Source organism: Nyctereutes procyonoides, unplaced genomic scaffold, assembly GCF_905146905.1.
Source record: "Nyctereutes procyonoides isolate TBG_1078 unplaced genomic scaffold, NYPRO_anot_genome, whole genome shotgun sequence".
NCBI classification, from domain to species: domain Eukaryota; kingdom Metazoa; phylum Chordata; class Mammalia; order Carnivora; family Canidae; genus Nyctereutes; species Nyctereutes procyonoides.
This window is the reverse complement of record NW_026575135.1, coordinates 19657833-19674392: the sequence shown is the minus strand read 5'-3', so window position 1 is coordinate 19674392 and position 16560 is coordinate 19657833. Positions and strand designations below refer to the sequence as shown.

At 41.7% G+C, this 16560-nt stretch overlaps 1 protein-coding gene across 1 annotated transcript in view; it reads left to right on the top strand.

Moving 5' to 3' along the window:
- The window catches only part of CCDC180 (coiled-coil domain containing 180), a 63768-nt gene that overhangs the window by 23925 nt on the left and 23283 nt on the right, over positions 1–16560 (top strand). Inside the window, 10 exon segments of the mRNA XM_055302237.1 lie at positions 1295–1334; positions 1463–1770; positions 1858–1995; positions 3189–3418; positions 6765–6940; positions 8532–8712; positions 9662–9808; positions 10471–10615; positions 10787–10903; positions 15407–15505. Coding sequence (XP_055158212.1) covers positions 1295–1334; positions 1463–1770; positions 1858–1995; positions 3189–3418; positions 6765–6940; positions 8532–8712; positions 9662–9808; positions 10471–10615; positions 10787–10903; positions 15407–15505 — 1581 coding nt within the window.

Here is a 16560-nt window from a genome sequence, read left to right as displayed (position 1 = left end):
ATGAGCACAGAGGCCCCCACGTCTGGTTCCCCCCACCCGGACCCTTCCTGCTTCAGCCAACTCTCCACTCTTCCTGCATATGCCCCCTTGCCCTGCCCCCCTGGCCTCCCTCACCCTGCTCCTCTGCTGGCATCCACACATCCCAGACCCAGCCAGCCTTCCACTACCAGTGGCAAGTGTCCCGGCCACTCACTTCCCTCACCCCCTGACCCCTCTCTTGTCTCTGGATGTGCTTGTATGGTGGTTGCTGACAAATACCAGAGTTCAGAACATCCAGAGTAGGTGTTTCCTGAAGGGCAGGTATATGGTCACTAATTCTGATTCAGCTTCAGTTGCCCTTCGCACAGCATCTTGCACATGGTTCAGATACAGTGACTATTCCCTGGGTAAATGCATGCATAGCTGGAATGTCCTGATCTGACACTCCTAGAGTTTGTCCCTTTCCCACACAGCCAGCCAGAGTCCTATATGGCCAGACCCAACAATACTTGTGGTTATCACTGAACCTAGCTGAGACTTTCTCATATATACAGGGTTGCCAGCTCCTCAGAGAACCCCTCCAGAGAGGAGGAACCTTTATTTCAATTGTTAATAAATGCTTTCTCTGGTATGTAGGTTGAGGTGGAGCTCAAGGTATAGGAGAGTGAGATCACCAGTTGCACCTTGAGATCGGTCTGGTTGCCTGGGTTCAAATTCAGGTGTTATTATGATCTGCGTGTCGTAAGTGAGGAGACTGAGTCCTATAGAGCTTAAGGAGCTTGGCCAAGGTCATGGAGCTGGGATTCAAATCCAGACCTAGAGCCCACACTGTTATCCATGACACAGTATATTCATGAATTCATCTAGAGTCTGTGAAACAGGGAATTTGTAGGGTTAATGAAGGGGCTCTCAGGTCACATAAATCATGTTCATTCTGTATGTTCACATCCAGCACCGAGAGCAGCAGATTCCTGCCCCTTTTTCTACATCCACCAATTTATACTTTCTTGCTCTTTGTCTCACATCACTACAAAATGAGAGTTTATTTACTAATGCCTATTGTGTGATAAAAAGTCTTGCTAGCCTGCCTGGGATTAAGGAAAACTGATTCCCTGGTTTGGGAACACTCTGATGACCACAATGAAATAAGGAGTAAGAAGCAGGTTGAGACGAGAAACAATAAAAAGTCAAGGCTTGCATCAGATGTTAAAGGGGATGTGTCGGCCATTTTACTTAAATGAAAAACGATGTCCGAAGTAGCACTCTGGAAAAAGGCAGTGCTGCTCACTCAGTGTCCTGTGTTTTTTCCTTGTAGACCTTGCAGGGGGAAGTCATTTTCAAATGCAGGGAACCAGGTAACACCATTATAATTCAAGTCTGATCCTCTCTGACTTCACTCTTGTACATTTATGGGCTGGGTGGGCCCAATCCAGGCCACCTTAGTAACCTGTTTTTCCTTGTGCTTTGGGATTGGTCATCACAGAAGTGCACGAAAAGCACTCCCAGGACAGTATGAGAAAACTGAGGTGCAAACAGAGGGCTAAAGTGGAAATGAGCAAAAGTGAAGAAAGTGAAAGAGAGACAAGTTCCTCCAGGTCAGCAGAAGAGATGGACGAAGATCAAGAAATGGAGTCTTCCTTCACTGAAGAGATGGTAGTAAGCCAGCAGGAACAATCTGTACTGAGTGACAAGATGGATGAGTTCAGTGAGGAATCTGTCCAGGAATCAGAAAAAATGCAAGTTGAACGAGACAGCTCCTTAAAACCATCCCCAAACCGGGAAAATGTGATGGTTCAAGAAGAGGAGATAGAGGAGGAGGAGGAGAAAAAGGAGGAGGACAAGGAGGAAGAGAAAGAAAAGGTGAAGGAGAGTGAGAAGAAGAAAAAGGAGAAGGAGGAGGAGAAGGAAGAGGAGGAGAAGAAAGAGGAGGAAGAGGAAGAGGAGAAACATGAAGAGGAAGAGAAGCAAAGGGAGGAGGAGGAGGAAGAAGAACATGAGAGTTTATCTATGGATGAGGTAGGCCAGCAATGTATTCATTCTTGGTATGGGGAAAGTGTGCTAGGCTCTGCATATTCCAGGCTGGGGTCCCCGACAGTGCAGTCTTCATGGGGATTTACAAATGTATGCACGTCTTTTATTTTGTCAACAGGAATCCAATTCTTATCTCACAACAAAGCTTTTTAAAATTTACTTTCTTCTCCTAACATCTTATCCTGCAATCTACTCTGAAGTCACCCCTTAACTGTATTGCTTTCCTTGTCCTTCCCTAGTCATCTCTTTCCGAGCTCCTCTTTCCTGTATAGACCAACTTAACCTCTCTCTATTCTTTCTCTCTTCCCATTCTCCTGTGTAGCACAAAAGATCCATATCCAAGTTGGCAGACAGAGGTCTCCTTGGAGTGCAGGGAAGTTACTCTCATTATTAAATCTTGTCCTCCAAACACATTCCAACTCACAGAACAGTAACTTGGATTCCATAATCATGAAGTTGCAAGACTCTCTTCCTATCTTGCTGTAAAAGAAGTGGCATAGGGGACTTGTTTTTGAGCAGGGATCCCTATTTCAAATGCCCACAGGCATGTAATAGAAAAAAGGTCTGGAGACCAAGTATAAAATAAGACTATTGTCTTAGTCTGTTGGAGCTGCTATAGCAGAATATCACAGATTGGGCAGTTTATGAACAACAAATTTCTCACAGTTCTGAAGGCCGGGAAGTCTAAGATCAAGGTGCCAGCAGATTTGGTGAGTGGTGAGGGCCCACTTCCTGGTTTATATACAGCCATCTTCTCACTGTGTCTTCATATGGTGGAAAGAACCAACTCTTTTATAAGGGCATTAATCCCATTCATGAGAACTCTGTCTTCTTGACCTAATCACCTCCTAAAAATCCACCTCCAAATACCAACACATTGAATTTCAGAGAACACCCAACATTCAGTCTAAGGCAACTGTGCAGTCATTACTCAGCTCCAACCAATAATGCCATGTGGGAATGGAGACTCAGAATTGACAAAATTTCTGATTTCTAAAAGAAATCAGAAATCCAAATTATTTGTAGAATTTCCCAATTTTGAAAGCATTATATTGGGCAAAAAATAATTACAGGCAAGATTCAGCCCACAGGTTTACAACCTTGATATTCAAGATCCTATGGTTGGATCCCCAGGTCTATTTGATGACATAAAGTCTAAAATCTTCTCTTCTGCATAGGCTGAAGCCCAGGAAGAGAGTCTGGGGGAGATCTCCCATGAGGACATGGAGTCCTTCACTACCTCCAGCGGACACACTTATTTTGTCTTCCTAACCCTGGAACAAGAAGAAGAGAGTTGCAAGTGGTCCCATTCCAACCTTTCTACCATTCTCATCAATGACATGTCCAATGCCAACTTCCTAGAACAAGTGATCATTCCACCCAGACTAGTTTTACAAATTAAGAAACAGTGAGTAAAAACCCCTTTTATTCTCATTCTCCTAAGTTTTGTTAACCAGGTGAGGTATTACAACAAAAGATTGGCCTAGTTTCAGCTGGAAAAAGAAAATTTGTAGGTAACTGAGGGTTGAGAAGAGAAACAATAAAAAGTAAATTTCCAGGAATTATTTGTAGACACAGATATCTTCTGTGAGAGTGACCCCCTTCGTCTGTCCCAGGATGCCTTGCTGGCCTGGGCCTTGTATGTAAGAAATAGTGTTTTCCTGCAAGATATTAGAACCCCTGGCACATGTGTAATCTTGCCACTTCCTTCCTTTTTCTTTCTTTCTTTCTTTCTTTCTTTCTTTCTTTCTTTCTTTCTTTCTTTCTTTCTTTCTTTCTTTTTCTTTCTTTCTTTTTTCTTTTCTTTCTTCTTTCTTTCTTTCTTTCTTTCTTTCTTTCTTTCTTTCTTTCTTCTTTCTTTCTTTCCCTCCCTCCTGAGTATATATGAGTATATATCAATATGGTATTTAGCTCCGATTATATGACACTATAATTGCAGAAAATTAGAAAATTGAAAAAAGTATAATGAAAAATATAAAAATGACCCATAATTCTGCCACTGAGAATTTACCTCCCCTAACCCCCAATTTTCTGGGCCTCTGTGTTAGAATTTGGACCCAATGTGGAAATTTGCAATTGGCTTCAGATAGCATTTCCATTGCACTCTGACTCTACAGTGTCATAGCTAGGACTCACCAGCTAGAGATCACCTGATTAGTCTACCTCCTATGTATAGACATTGGCAGGGAATAGAAGGGGTTAAGTCAGGCTTTTGGAACTCTTCTCTTTCACCTCAGCATTATCTCACCTTGAAAATGTCTCTTGACTTGAAACTCATCCTTTCTCCTTCATCTGTCACAGGCCATTGCCTGTCTTCTCCTTAAAGAATAAAAGCAAGGACCACCACAAGAGCTAATATTTATTGAGAGGATTTGATACTCTTAATAACTATGAAATAACTATGAATTAACTATGAAAGGGGTACTATAATTAGCTTATAATTATGTATGGACAAAGAAACTGAAGCTCAGGGAGTTAGCTATTTTGATAAGATCTCTGAGATAGGAAGTGGTTGGATCTAGGATGTAAATCTAGACCATGTGATTCCAGAGTCTTGAGCCAAACATTTATGCCATCTGGCCTTGGGATTAACCAGAAAAATAGTTCTGTGTTAAACTGATTTGATTTGCATGTTGAAGGATACAATACTGAAAAGTATGGAAATCATGAATGTATAGCTCAATGAATTACCCAAAGGGAACACACCTGGTAACCAGTACTTCCCCCAAAATAGAACATTACCAACTCTCCCTCATGTATTCATTTCAAGTCATTGCCCTCTCCTTCTCAAAGATAGCAATATTCTAACTTCTGAATTAGTTTTGCTTGTTTTTGAACTTTATTTAGATGGAATCATAGAAAACATACTCTTTTATGTTGGAATCCTTTCATTATGTTTGCAAGATTCGTATGTATTTTTGAATGTGGTCTTAGCTCATTTTTATTTCTGTGTTGTATTCCATTATAAAAATACATAATCCATTTTCTTTATCCATTCTACTGCTGATGCATAGTTGAGTTGTTTTTCTTTGGGGAATGGAACAGTGCTGCTCTGAGCATTCTTGTGCAAGTCTTTAGGTGAACATATGTCTCCATTTCTGTTAGATACATAACTGAGAGTGGAATTGTTGGGACATAGGATTCTATGTGTGTCCCTCTTGAGAAGATACAACCAAAGATAGTACCAAAGAGTTTTCAGGTTAATACGTGGCAAATGGTTATCCCTCTCTGTGCTTGCCTTTTTTCTTTCCTCTCCTAAAGGCATCTTTTGATGAAGAGAAATTTTTATTTGCAATAAGATCCTATTCATCAATTTTTTTCATTAAGGTTAATGTACTTTCTGTCTTATCTGAGAAATCTGTGCTTGCCGCAAGGCCCTGAAAATATCCTCCTATGGGATTTACTACAAATGTTATCATTTTAAATTTCCACATGGAGATGTATAATCTACCTGTAATTAATTTTGTTTATGTGAGAGATAGGAGTCAGATTCATGTCTTTCCATGTGGATAACTACTTTACTCCAGAAGGCTGGAGTCTCCCCACTGCTCTGCCAGACTTCCTCTCTATCTCTCTGTGTCTCTGACACATCGCTGCCTCACCCTGCCTGGTTCCTGTAGTTGTATACTAAGTCAATATCTAGTAGTGTAAGTTCTCCAGCTTTGGTCTTCTCCTCCTTGGCCATTTGCATTTCTGCATAAACTTGAGATCAGCTTATCAGTTTCTAGAGGAAGACATCTGCTATACTTTTTATTTTTATTTCTTATTTTTTAAAGATTTACTCGTTTATTTTAGAGAGGAGAGTGTGTGCACTCAAGGGTGGGGGTAGGGACAGAGGAAGAGAATTTTCAAGCAGACTCCTCGCCGAGCATGGAGCCTGACATGACGCTTGATCTCACAACCCTGAGATCATAACATGAGCTGAAACCAAGAGTCAGATGCTTAACCGACTGAGCCCCTCCCAGGCACCCTGATTGAATTGAATGTATAGATAAATTTTATTGCATTGAATCTATAGAAAATTTGGGGACAACCAACACCTTAACAAGACATGGGCATTTTAATAATAACATAAATTTTGAAAAGGAAGAAGTGGTAAGTTGGGAAAAATATTTGCAACTCACAGCATAGTCAAATGATCTCATGTTCCCAATATATAAGGAGTGCCCATATAAAGAGATTGATAAGAAATACAACATCTACACAATAGAGAAAAAATGGGCAAAAGATATTCATGAATAGTATGTAGAAAAAGAAATTAAATAGTCTTAAACAGATGCCAGTATGTTCAGTTTCAATCATAACATGATGAAATTGTCAAATTCAAAAGTATGGCAATCCACTCCAAGGCTGTGGAGAAAGGGAAATGATTATTCATTGTGGATGGCAGTTCTGGGTGCCTTGCCATGAAAGCAGTTAAGCCATATCTTTAAGAACCACAGATGTATTTTAGCCTTTGATTCAGCAATTCCAGTTCAGGGAATATATCCTGTAGAAATGCTTCTACACTTGACTTATGCACAAGGTTATTCATTGTAGCCTTTTTTGAAGAACAAATGGTTGGAAACCATCTAATGTCCTTTGGCCGAGTCTGGTTAAATTAATGGTGGTCCATCCAGACAAAGGAATATAATATAGTGGGGGGAAAAAAAAGGAAGAAGTGATAGGGGGAAGCACTTTATGTATCGATATGGAAAGCTCTCTCCCTGGTCACTGCCACTGGCAGAGCTGACTGTCACTGGTATCTTCCTCAGGCTTCGAACTGGCTTTTTTGAGCACCTAGAGAAGTGGTTTGACCAATGTGTCCTCAAAACCCGGGCCACTGCGGCCACCAAGATTGATGAACTTGATTCAGAATTGGAGCTGCGTCTGCACCTACATGAGCTAAGAGCTGAGCGCATTGAAAAGGACATCCATAATGTCAGGGCAGGTACGGACCCTGCTTGGGAAGACCACCCTGTCCCAGACAGCTGGTATCAGTTCTGCATTCAGTAGGTGCCCCTCTGTGAGGGTTTCACCTCCAGACTGGCAGAGAAGACAGTTCTTAGAACCTGCATTTGAGATTTTAAAAAAATTTTTTTAAACAAGGATTTAGATGCCAAAATGAAGAGTATTGTCCTATTTTAGCAGTGTGAATAGATGATCTGTTCACACACCTATCAGATATACACCTGCATTCAGATGCTCTAGGGGCAAACCTGAGCTCATGTATCAGAGCCACCAGGCTCAGCCTCTCTAGCTGTGTGACTCTGGACAAGTTACCTGACCTCTCTGATCTCTCCTTCCCTTGCAGAAGAGGATACTTCTGGTGGTAATTAACTGTCCCTGAAAGGGTACAGTGAGGAATCCTAAGCAACTGGTACCCATTAATTTAAGCTTATAATTTATAACTTAAAAAGAGATGCCATCTTGCTCTTAGGCACAGGGCTCCATTAGTGGGTAACATATTTTTAGTTGGATCCTCAATGACTGTTCTGGGTTTTCACTTGTGTCACACTTCAAGTTTCTTCATGACCCTTTGAGCTTCCAGAGTGACCTCACATGGTCCCAACCAAACTCCTCCTGTCTGGAGCAGTGACAGTTGAGTTATGGAATCAGCCAGCCCAGCCCGGAGTCCCCCTGCTTGGGGCCTTGGGAACCCTGCTTGACTTTGTTTTGTTTTTAAAGATTTTATTTATTTATTCATGAGAGACAGAGAGAGAGAGAGAGAGGCACAGACACAGGCAGAGGGAGAAGCAGGCTCCCTGCAGGGAGCCCAACGTGGGACTCGATCCTGGGTCTCCAGGATCACGCCCTGGGCTGAAAGCAGCACTAAACCGCTGAGCCACCTGGGCTGCCCTGCTTTTGGAACCTCATTGTGTTCATCTGGAAAATGTGTTCATTAAATATAAGTATAAATTGAGACACTTCGTGAAGACTGTCTTCCTGCCCCTTCCGTGGCTCCCTGCCCCGGTGCACAATGCAGAGATCAAGGTCAGAGAAACAAGGTCCCAGAGTCCCTGCACTCCTTTTTGGCAGAGCGGGATGGCAGCACTTTCCCTTCCAGGCAGCAGGAAGATGGGGTGGGCTGACCTGAGGCTGTCTGCAGCTCGAAAGGCCTATGATGGAGCCCTTGAAGCTAAATCCTGGTTCTGTTTAGCCCACCCTAGAAGTCCTATGGAATTCAAGCTTCCCGGAAAGAGTAGCCACTTTCTACTGTAAGGAGTAGAAAGGAACAAACTCCGACTGCCCAGCGTTGTGCTGGTTGTTTTCTCCAGACTCTCTCACCAGACTCCCCACCCTTCCCAACACCCTCCACCCATCCACCTGCTCCTGGGTGTCTTTGCAAGCAGCGACCTCCCACTCACAGCCTGGACAGCCTCCTTTCCAGTTAGAGACGCTGGGGCAGTCTCAGATGGCCTTTCTCAGATCTGCACCCATTCCCAAGCCACACCGAGGGCGACGGTCACCATCCAGGAGAGGAACGTCCTGAGGTGACTTGAGATCCTGGAGGGCCTCAGCTCCCCCTCATCCTTTTTCAGCTGAGCTCTTGCTCCATCAAGAGCGGCTGGACAGCCACTGTGCTGGGGTGACCGAGACGCTAAGGAAGGAGAGGCTGATGTTCTTCCAGTTCCAAGAGGAGCAGAACATAAAGAGCAAAAACTTCCGCCGCAAGATTTACGACATGGAGCACATCTTCTTGAACGCCACGAAGAGCCAGAGGTGAGGGCCCTGGAAGTCTTGCGGGCCTAGAATCGCAGACATGAGATGCCAGCCTTTAGCTGCTCTCAAAGGAGTGGTCCCGCCCTGGTGGATAAAAGTCAGTTGTCTAGGCCCTATAGCAACCTCCTCCTTTCAGCTCACCTCTTCACAGAAGTAAGAGTCCAACTGTGTGAACGTTGGGCTGGGAGCTGGGGGCTGGGGGCTGGGTGAGCAGGCAGGGACAGAAAAGGGTGCATGTGGTCAGGGTGCAGGGATGTTACTAACCAGCCCCGAAATGTCCATGCTGGGAGAAACCACTTCCTTCAAGGGAAATCAGGAAGAGCTTCCTGCAGGAGGGCCAGGCCCCCTGGCCTGGAATGGAGGACGGTAAAGAGGAGACAGAGTTTTCCCCTCAGGAAGAAGCACTGACCCAGCTTGGGGTGGGGGTGTGCTCACAGCAGAGCAAGGGCTTCCAAGGAGACCATTCGGGGAATTGAGATGGAGGCTCTGGTGAACTCAGGGAGACCTCAGTCAGGTAACATGAGGGGCCCTCACAGGATCAGTCAGACACAATAGGCAGCTGGTTAGGGTGGACTTAAAGGTGAAGAGGAAACCTGCAGGGTGCTCCTCTGGGAGAGTACCAGCCACAGGAGCCACACTGCTGTGAGCTAGAGAGAGCGAGCACTGCAGGGAGGGCAAAGATCCAGTAGGAACTGGGGATTCCTTTAGTAATTTGGCGGCAAGGGCCAGAGAGAGGAGACAGATGTCCTCTGATACAGCACACTGAGAGTCCCGTGCTGTGTCCTGCACACACTGGCATTTTGAACTTCCTTTTAGCCTCTTTTTCTACTGAGAGTAACATGGCTGTGGTTGTGGTGGCCCCACAGCTGGGCGCAGCAATGGAGCTCAAGTGGCCCCCAGGGTGCCCTTCCATCCCTGGGTCACCACCCTGGCCTCCTGTGTCCCCTAGGCTGGTTACTCTGAGCAGCACACTGCACCAGGAGCTGCTCAGCTATGTGGATGTCATCCAAGTGTCCCTGCGCAGCTTCCGCCAGTACTTGGAGGAGAGCCTGGGCAAGCTTTGCTTAACCAACATTGAGTTCATCAAGCACTGCAGGTGGGAGCCAGCATCGGGGGCCTCTGTGGGCACTGGACTTTCTCTGTTGAGAAGTGGTCTTGTTTCCCCCTTTAATTTTTTTATTATGACAAAATATAGGACATAAAATTATCCATTCATCTGTTTTTCAGGTGTGCAGTTAGTTCAGTGGCACTAAGTTCATTCACACTGTTGTGCAACCATCAACACCATCCATCTACAACATTTTTCATCTTCATAAACTCAAACTCTGAATGCATTAAACACTAACTCCCATTCTCTTCTGCCAGCCCTTGGCAGCAGAATTTCTTTTTTTTTTTGTCTCTATGAATTTGACTACTGTAGGTGCCTCATATAAATGAAATCATACAGTATTTGTCCTTTTGTGTGTCTGGCTTATTTCACTTAATGTCATCAACACTCATCATGTGGCATGTGTCAGAATTTCATTCCTTCTTAAAGCTGAATACTACTCCATTGTGTGTATATACCACATGTTGTTTTCCTGTTCATCCCTTAAAGGATATTTGGGTTATTTCATTGCTTCTATCTTTGAACCACCTCTATTCATTTTTCTATGATCTTATACTTTTAATCTAAAGCTTTATCAACCACAGTGTTTGGGATGGGTGGGAAGTTTCAGGGCTGATCAATGGCTTTTATTTCTCTTGAACTATTTTCAGATTGTTTTCTGAGGGAGGCAACTTTTCTTCTGAAGAAATTGACTCACTGTGTCATCGACTGGAGAAGGAAGCTTCCCGAATAGAGTTTGTTGAAAGTTTAATCATGATCAACATGGAGAAGATGGAAAGTGAATACCTGGACCAGGTGGGAGAGCCCTGCCCTTGACCTCCAGCCAGGTCCTAGACACCCTTGCTCATTGCCTGACAGGCCTGCCAAGCTCCCATTCCAAAAAATTGAGCATGTCTCCCTCTGCTTCCAAAGTCTGTAAGTTCCAAATTAAACCCCCCTCCTTTACTTTTTTATATTTCTTCACAGGCCAATGATGTCATCAACAAGTTTGAAAGCAAATTCCATAACCTATCTGTGGATCTTGTTTTCATAGAGAAAATCCAGCGGTTGCTGACAAATCTGCAAGTGAACATCAAGTGTGAGGTAGGGCAGATTCATTCTTCACCTGCATACCAGGCACTGTCCCAAGTCCTGGGAATACAACTGTGGGCTCTGCCCCATGGGATTTGAACTCCAGCCAGGAGACAGATGTTAAATCATTATAGCCTCTAGGATTCATTGACTTATTATGTACCATACATCCTGCTAACTGACTTGTTTTGATCAGCTATGTTAGTCCTCACAAGAACTATATGAAGCAAGTACTGTTTCCCCCCCTATTTTAGAGGCAAAGAAACTGAGGCAGAGAGTAATTAAGTGACTTAGAACAAGAACACAGAACTCTCGAATGTGAAGTCAAAATGTGAACTGAGGTCAATGATCTTAAATAAATGACCTAACTGTACACCTTAAGGAATTTGAAAAAAAAATTAAACCCAGAGTTAGCAAAATGAAGTAAATCACAAAGATCAGATCAGAAATAAATGAAATAAAGACCAGAAAAGCAATAGAAAGGATCAATGAAGCTAGAGATGGTTTTTCAGTGATAAACAAAATCAACAAACCTTTAGCTAGACACAGAAAAAGGAGAAAGGACTTGAATAAAACCATAAATGAAAGAGAAGACAGTGCAAATGATACTGCAGAACTACAAGAATTTTAAGCCTACTATGACTAATTACATACCAATAAATTGGATAAGAAATGGAAAAAGTTCTAGAAACAGAATCATGAACAAATATGACAGAATCATGAACAAATATGACAAATCATGAACAGACCAATAATAAGTAAGGAGATTGAATCAGTAATCAAAAACTTTCCAACAAAGAAAACTTAGGACCCAATGGTTTCATGGGTGAATTCTACCAAACACTTAAAAGAAAACACCAATTCTTCTCAAACTCTTCCAAAAAAATAGAACAGGAGGCAATACTCCCAAATTCATTTTACAAAGTCAGAATTACCCTGATAGCAAAGACAGATAAGAACATTACAAGGAAACTACAGACCAATGTCCCTGATGGATAGAGATGCAAACATCCTTAAGAAAAATTAGCACACCAAATTCAACAGCACATGAAAAGGATCATACATCATGATCCAGTGTCATTTATCTCTAGGATGCAAGGATGGTTCTAAATATACAAATCAATCAATGTGACACCATGTTAATAGAATGAAAGATAAAAATCATTTAATCATCACAATAGATGCAAAAAAACCCACTTGACAATGTACATCTTCTCTTGATAAATATGTTAAACAAATTAGGTAAAGGAGGAACACACTAAGTATAATAAAGGCCATATGTGACAAGCTAATATCATACTCAACAATGAATAGTTCAAAGTGTTTCCTCTAAGATCAGGAACAAGACAAGGGTACTCTGTCTCACCACACCTATTCAACATAGTACTGGAACATAGTACCCAAATGATCAGGCAAGAAAAAGAAATAAAAGGCATCCAAAAAGAAAAGGAAGAAGTAAGAATGTCTTTGTTTGCAGAACAAATGATCTTATATATAGAAAATCCAGCAAAAAACTGTTAGAGCTGATCAACAAATTCAGTAAAGTTGTAGGATACAAAATCAACATCAAGAGATCAGTCGTATTTGTATATACTAATAGTAAAAATATCTAAAAAAGAAATAAAGAAAACAATCTCATTCACGATAGAACCAAAAACAATAAAACACTTGGGAATAAATGTAACAAAGGAAATGAAAGATCTATACACTGAAAACTACAAGAATTTGATGAAAGAAATTGAAGAAGACACAAACAAATGGAAAGATATCCCATGTTCATAGATCAGAAGAATTAACATTATTAAAATATCCATACTACCCAAACCTATCTATAGATTCAGTGCATTCTCTATCAAAATCCCAGTGGATAAGGGAAAGGAAAGAAAATGAATGGGAAATATCAGAGAGGGAGACAAAGCATGAGAGACCCCTAACTCTGGAAAACGAACAAGGGGTAGTGGAAGGGGAAGTGGTTGGGGGAATGGAGTGACTGGGTGACGGGCACTGAGGGGGGCACTTGACGGGATGAGCACTGGGTGTTATACTATATGTTGGCAAATCAAACTCCAATAAAAAAAACATACCAAAAAAAAGTATAAGCCAAGTAAAAACGAAATCCCAGTGGAATTTTTCACAGGAATAGGAAAATCCATCCTAAAACTTGTATGTAACAGTGATAGAGTATGAATAGCTAAAGCATTCCTGAGAAAGTAGAGCAAAGCGTCACAATTCCTTATTTCAGTGTACTATACTCTTCAATAAATGGTGTGGGGAAACTGCATAAACACTACAGAAGAATGAAATTGAACCCCTATCTTATACCATGCACAAAAATTAACCCAAAATGGATTAAAGTCCTAAGCGTAAGACTTTAAATCATAAAACTCTGGGAAAAAATATGGGGAAAAACTCCTTGACATTCGTCTTGGCAATGATTTTGTGGATGTGACACCAAAGGCACAAGCAACAGAAGCAAAAATTAGCAGGTAGGACTGCATCACATTGAATAGCTTCTGCATAGCAAAAGAAACAATAAAATGAAAAGGTAACCTATGGAATAGGAGAAAATATTTGCAAATAATGTATCCTGTAAGTGGTTAATATCCAAAATATATAAAGAACTCATATAACTCTGGTTCGCCTGGGTGGCTCAGTGTTTGAGCGTCTGCCTTGGGCTCAGGGTGTGATCCTGGAGTCCTGGGATCGAGTTCTACATCTGGCTCCCCACAGGGAGCCTGCTTCTCCCTCTGCCTGTGTCTCTGCCTCTCTCTGTCTCTCATGAATAAATAAATAAATAATCTTAAAAAAAAGTCATATAACTCAAGAGCAAAAGAAGCAAACAATGTGGTTTGAAAATGGGCAGAGAAACTTATTAGACATTTTTCCAAAAAGGACATATGAATAGCCAATAGGCATATGAAAAGGTGTTCAACATCACTCATCATCAGGGAAAGACCAATGACAATGAGGTATCACCTCATACTTATTACAATGGCTGCCACCAAAATGACAAGAGATAATAACTGATTACAAAGGTGTGGAGAAAAAGAAACCTTGTGCACTTTTGGTGGGAGTGCAGACTGGTGCAGCCACTGTGGACAACAGTATGGAGTTTCTTCAACAAACTAAAAATAGAATCACCGTATGCTCTAGCAATCTCATTTTTGGTTATATATTCAAAGGAAATGAAAATATGGTCTTGAATAATGCTTCACTGCAGCATTATTCACAATAGCCAAGGTGTGGAAACAGATGTGGAAAAAGGCAGAGTGTCAACAGACAAACGGATAAAGAAGATATGTATTTGACCACGAAAAGGAAGGAAATCCTACCATTTGTGACAACATGTATGGACCTTGAGGGCATTATGCATAGTGAAATAAGTCAGAGAAAGAAAGACAAAAACTGTATGATCTCACTTATATGTAGAATCTAAAAAAGCCAAACTCATAGAAACAGAGAGTAGAATGGTGGTTACTAGGGACTGAGTGGTATGGGAAATGTGGAGATAAGGGGCAGTGGGTAAAAACTTCCAGTTATAAGACAAATAGGTTCTAGGGATCTAAGATGCAGCATGGTATTATAGTTAATAATATTATATGGTATACGTGAAAGTTGGTAAGAGAGTAGATCTTGCATGTTTTCATCACAAAAAAGAAATGGTAATTATTTGATGTGGTTGGAGGTATCAGTTAATGCTAGAGTGATAATTATTTTGCAATATCTAAGTGTATCAAATCAACACATCGTGTATGCCTTAAGCTTACATAATGTTATGTCAATTGTCTCTCAATAAAGCCAGGAATGACTGACTTATTTTTAAGCTTTTTTTCTATATAGGGAAAGATTTTGTATATATTATATAATATATAAAGTGTATAATACACATAAATAATACACATTATATATAATACATGTACATGTATATGTATATATGCACAAAGAACAAAACTGACCTCTTGCTATTTATACAGTTTCTTAGGCTATAGAATCTTTAAAGATTCTTTCAAAACCCCTGCTGTGATAACTTCCCTCTCCTGAGTGTGTTGCCGTTTTCACTCATCCATTCTTTTTTCGGAAGAACATTTGGTGGATTTCATTTATGATTATACCAATGGCATTGTAAACACCCTTGCATAGGAAACTCTGATTATATGTCCATAGGGTATCTCCCAGAGCTGGAATTACTGGGGCAGCTCATGAATGTTTTAAGGCTCTTCGTGTTTTCCAGGTGGCTCAGACAACCGTCACCAGTGGGACAATGCCCTCAACTGCTACTGTGGGTTGTTGATTTTATTTTTAAACCTTATTTGTTTGAGAGTAAAAAAGAAAACAAAACCAAGCCCTTTTACATTTGCATTGATCTAGTTTCTGATAACATGGTGCATTTCCCACCCCACCTCCCCCATTTCATTTTTCCAATACTGAATTCATCTCAGTATGTTTTGCTGAACATTTTCCTGATCAGAATAAGTATTATAGAAAAAAAAATCATGGAGCCTCTGGTTTTTCTAGGTTGCAAAGTCTAATTTACAAACAGATGGATTAAATTCTTCTCTGGAACAGCTCCAAAGGAAAATAGAAATGTGTCGAAGCTCAAAGGGAGATAAAAAAGTAAGTATTCGGTATTTGCTGAGCTATGAATAGTAAAGATGCATTACCCAAGAATTTTTTTTAAGATTTTATTTATTTATTCCTGAGTGACAGTGAGAGAGAGGGAGGCAGAGACACAGGCAGAGGGAGAAGCAGGCTCCATGCAGGGAGCCCGATGTGGGACTCGATCCCAGGACTCCAGGACCACGCCCCACACCAAAGGCAGGTGCTAAACCACTGAGCCACCCAGGGATCCCCTGCATTACCCAAGAATTATAAACTGGAAGTAAACTTATATCTGTCATCAAGATTTCTCCAGCTCCAGAGGGCCTCTGAGCCATCCTACTTAACCCCTGTTCCATTCAATGGAATCAAGGAAGAAAAGAAAACACAGCCCTCCTCCAGCCCCCAGCCCCTCCCTGGCAGGCAGAGTCCAGTGAGTGTGGGGCTGCGGTCTGACCTCACTCCGCCTCTGAGGGCACGAGGCATCCCTCCTGTAATTGGAACTCAGCCATAGAGGAAACACAGAAGCAGAATTATGCCTTCTGTACAACCACTTTTTGTTTGATTTTTCATTTGCTGGTGTTTTTGACCATTGCACATAAACTGGTTACTTCTGTTTTCTCTACATATGAACTGTGAAAAGGCCAAATGAGAGCAAAATGGATCAGCACAGCAGGTGTCTGGATGTTTACGTTGTTTACTTGCTTTTTTCCACCTTGTGCACACGTCTCTGTCCCCCGGTCCACATTCATCCTTGCCTCCCTGGGCAATGTTTTCTCAACAGCTCAACCAGGCACTTGAGGACCAGATGTCTCAGCTGGAGCTGTCTTAGTGGGATGGTCTTTCCTCACGAAACTCTGTCTTTTCCATTTCGGTTGAGTTGAGGTTTTATTTTTTTGTTAACACTGAGAGGACATTTGGTTTCTATCTTTATTGCTCTTTCTTGCATAGTAACACATGCTTCATGAAGAAAGTTTGAACATCCACAAAACATAGAGTGAGTACATGTCCCTCATGTTATTACTTTTTTGCAGTCTGCAGCGACCTCTGTATTTTTGTGCAGTTATTCATGC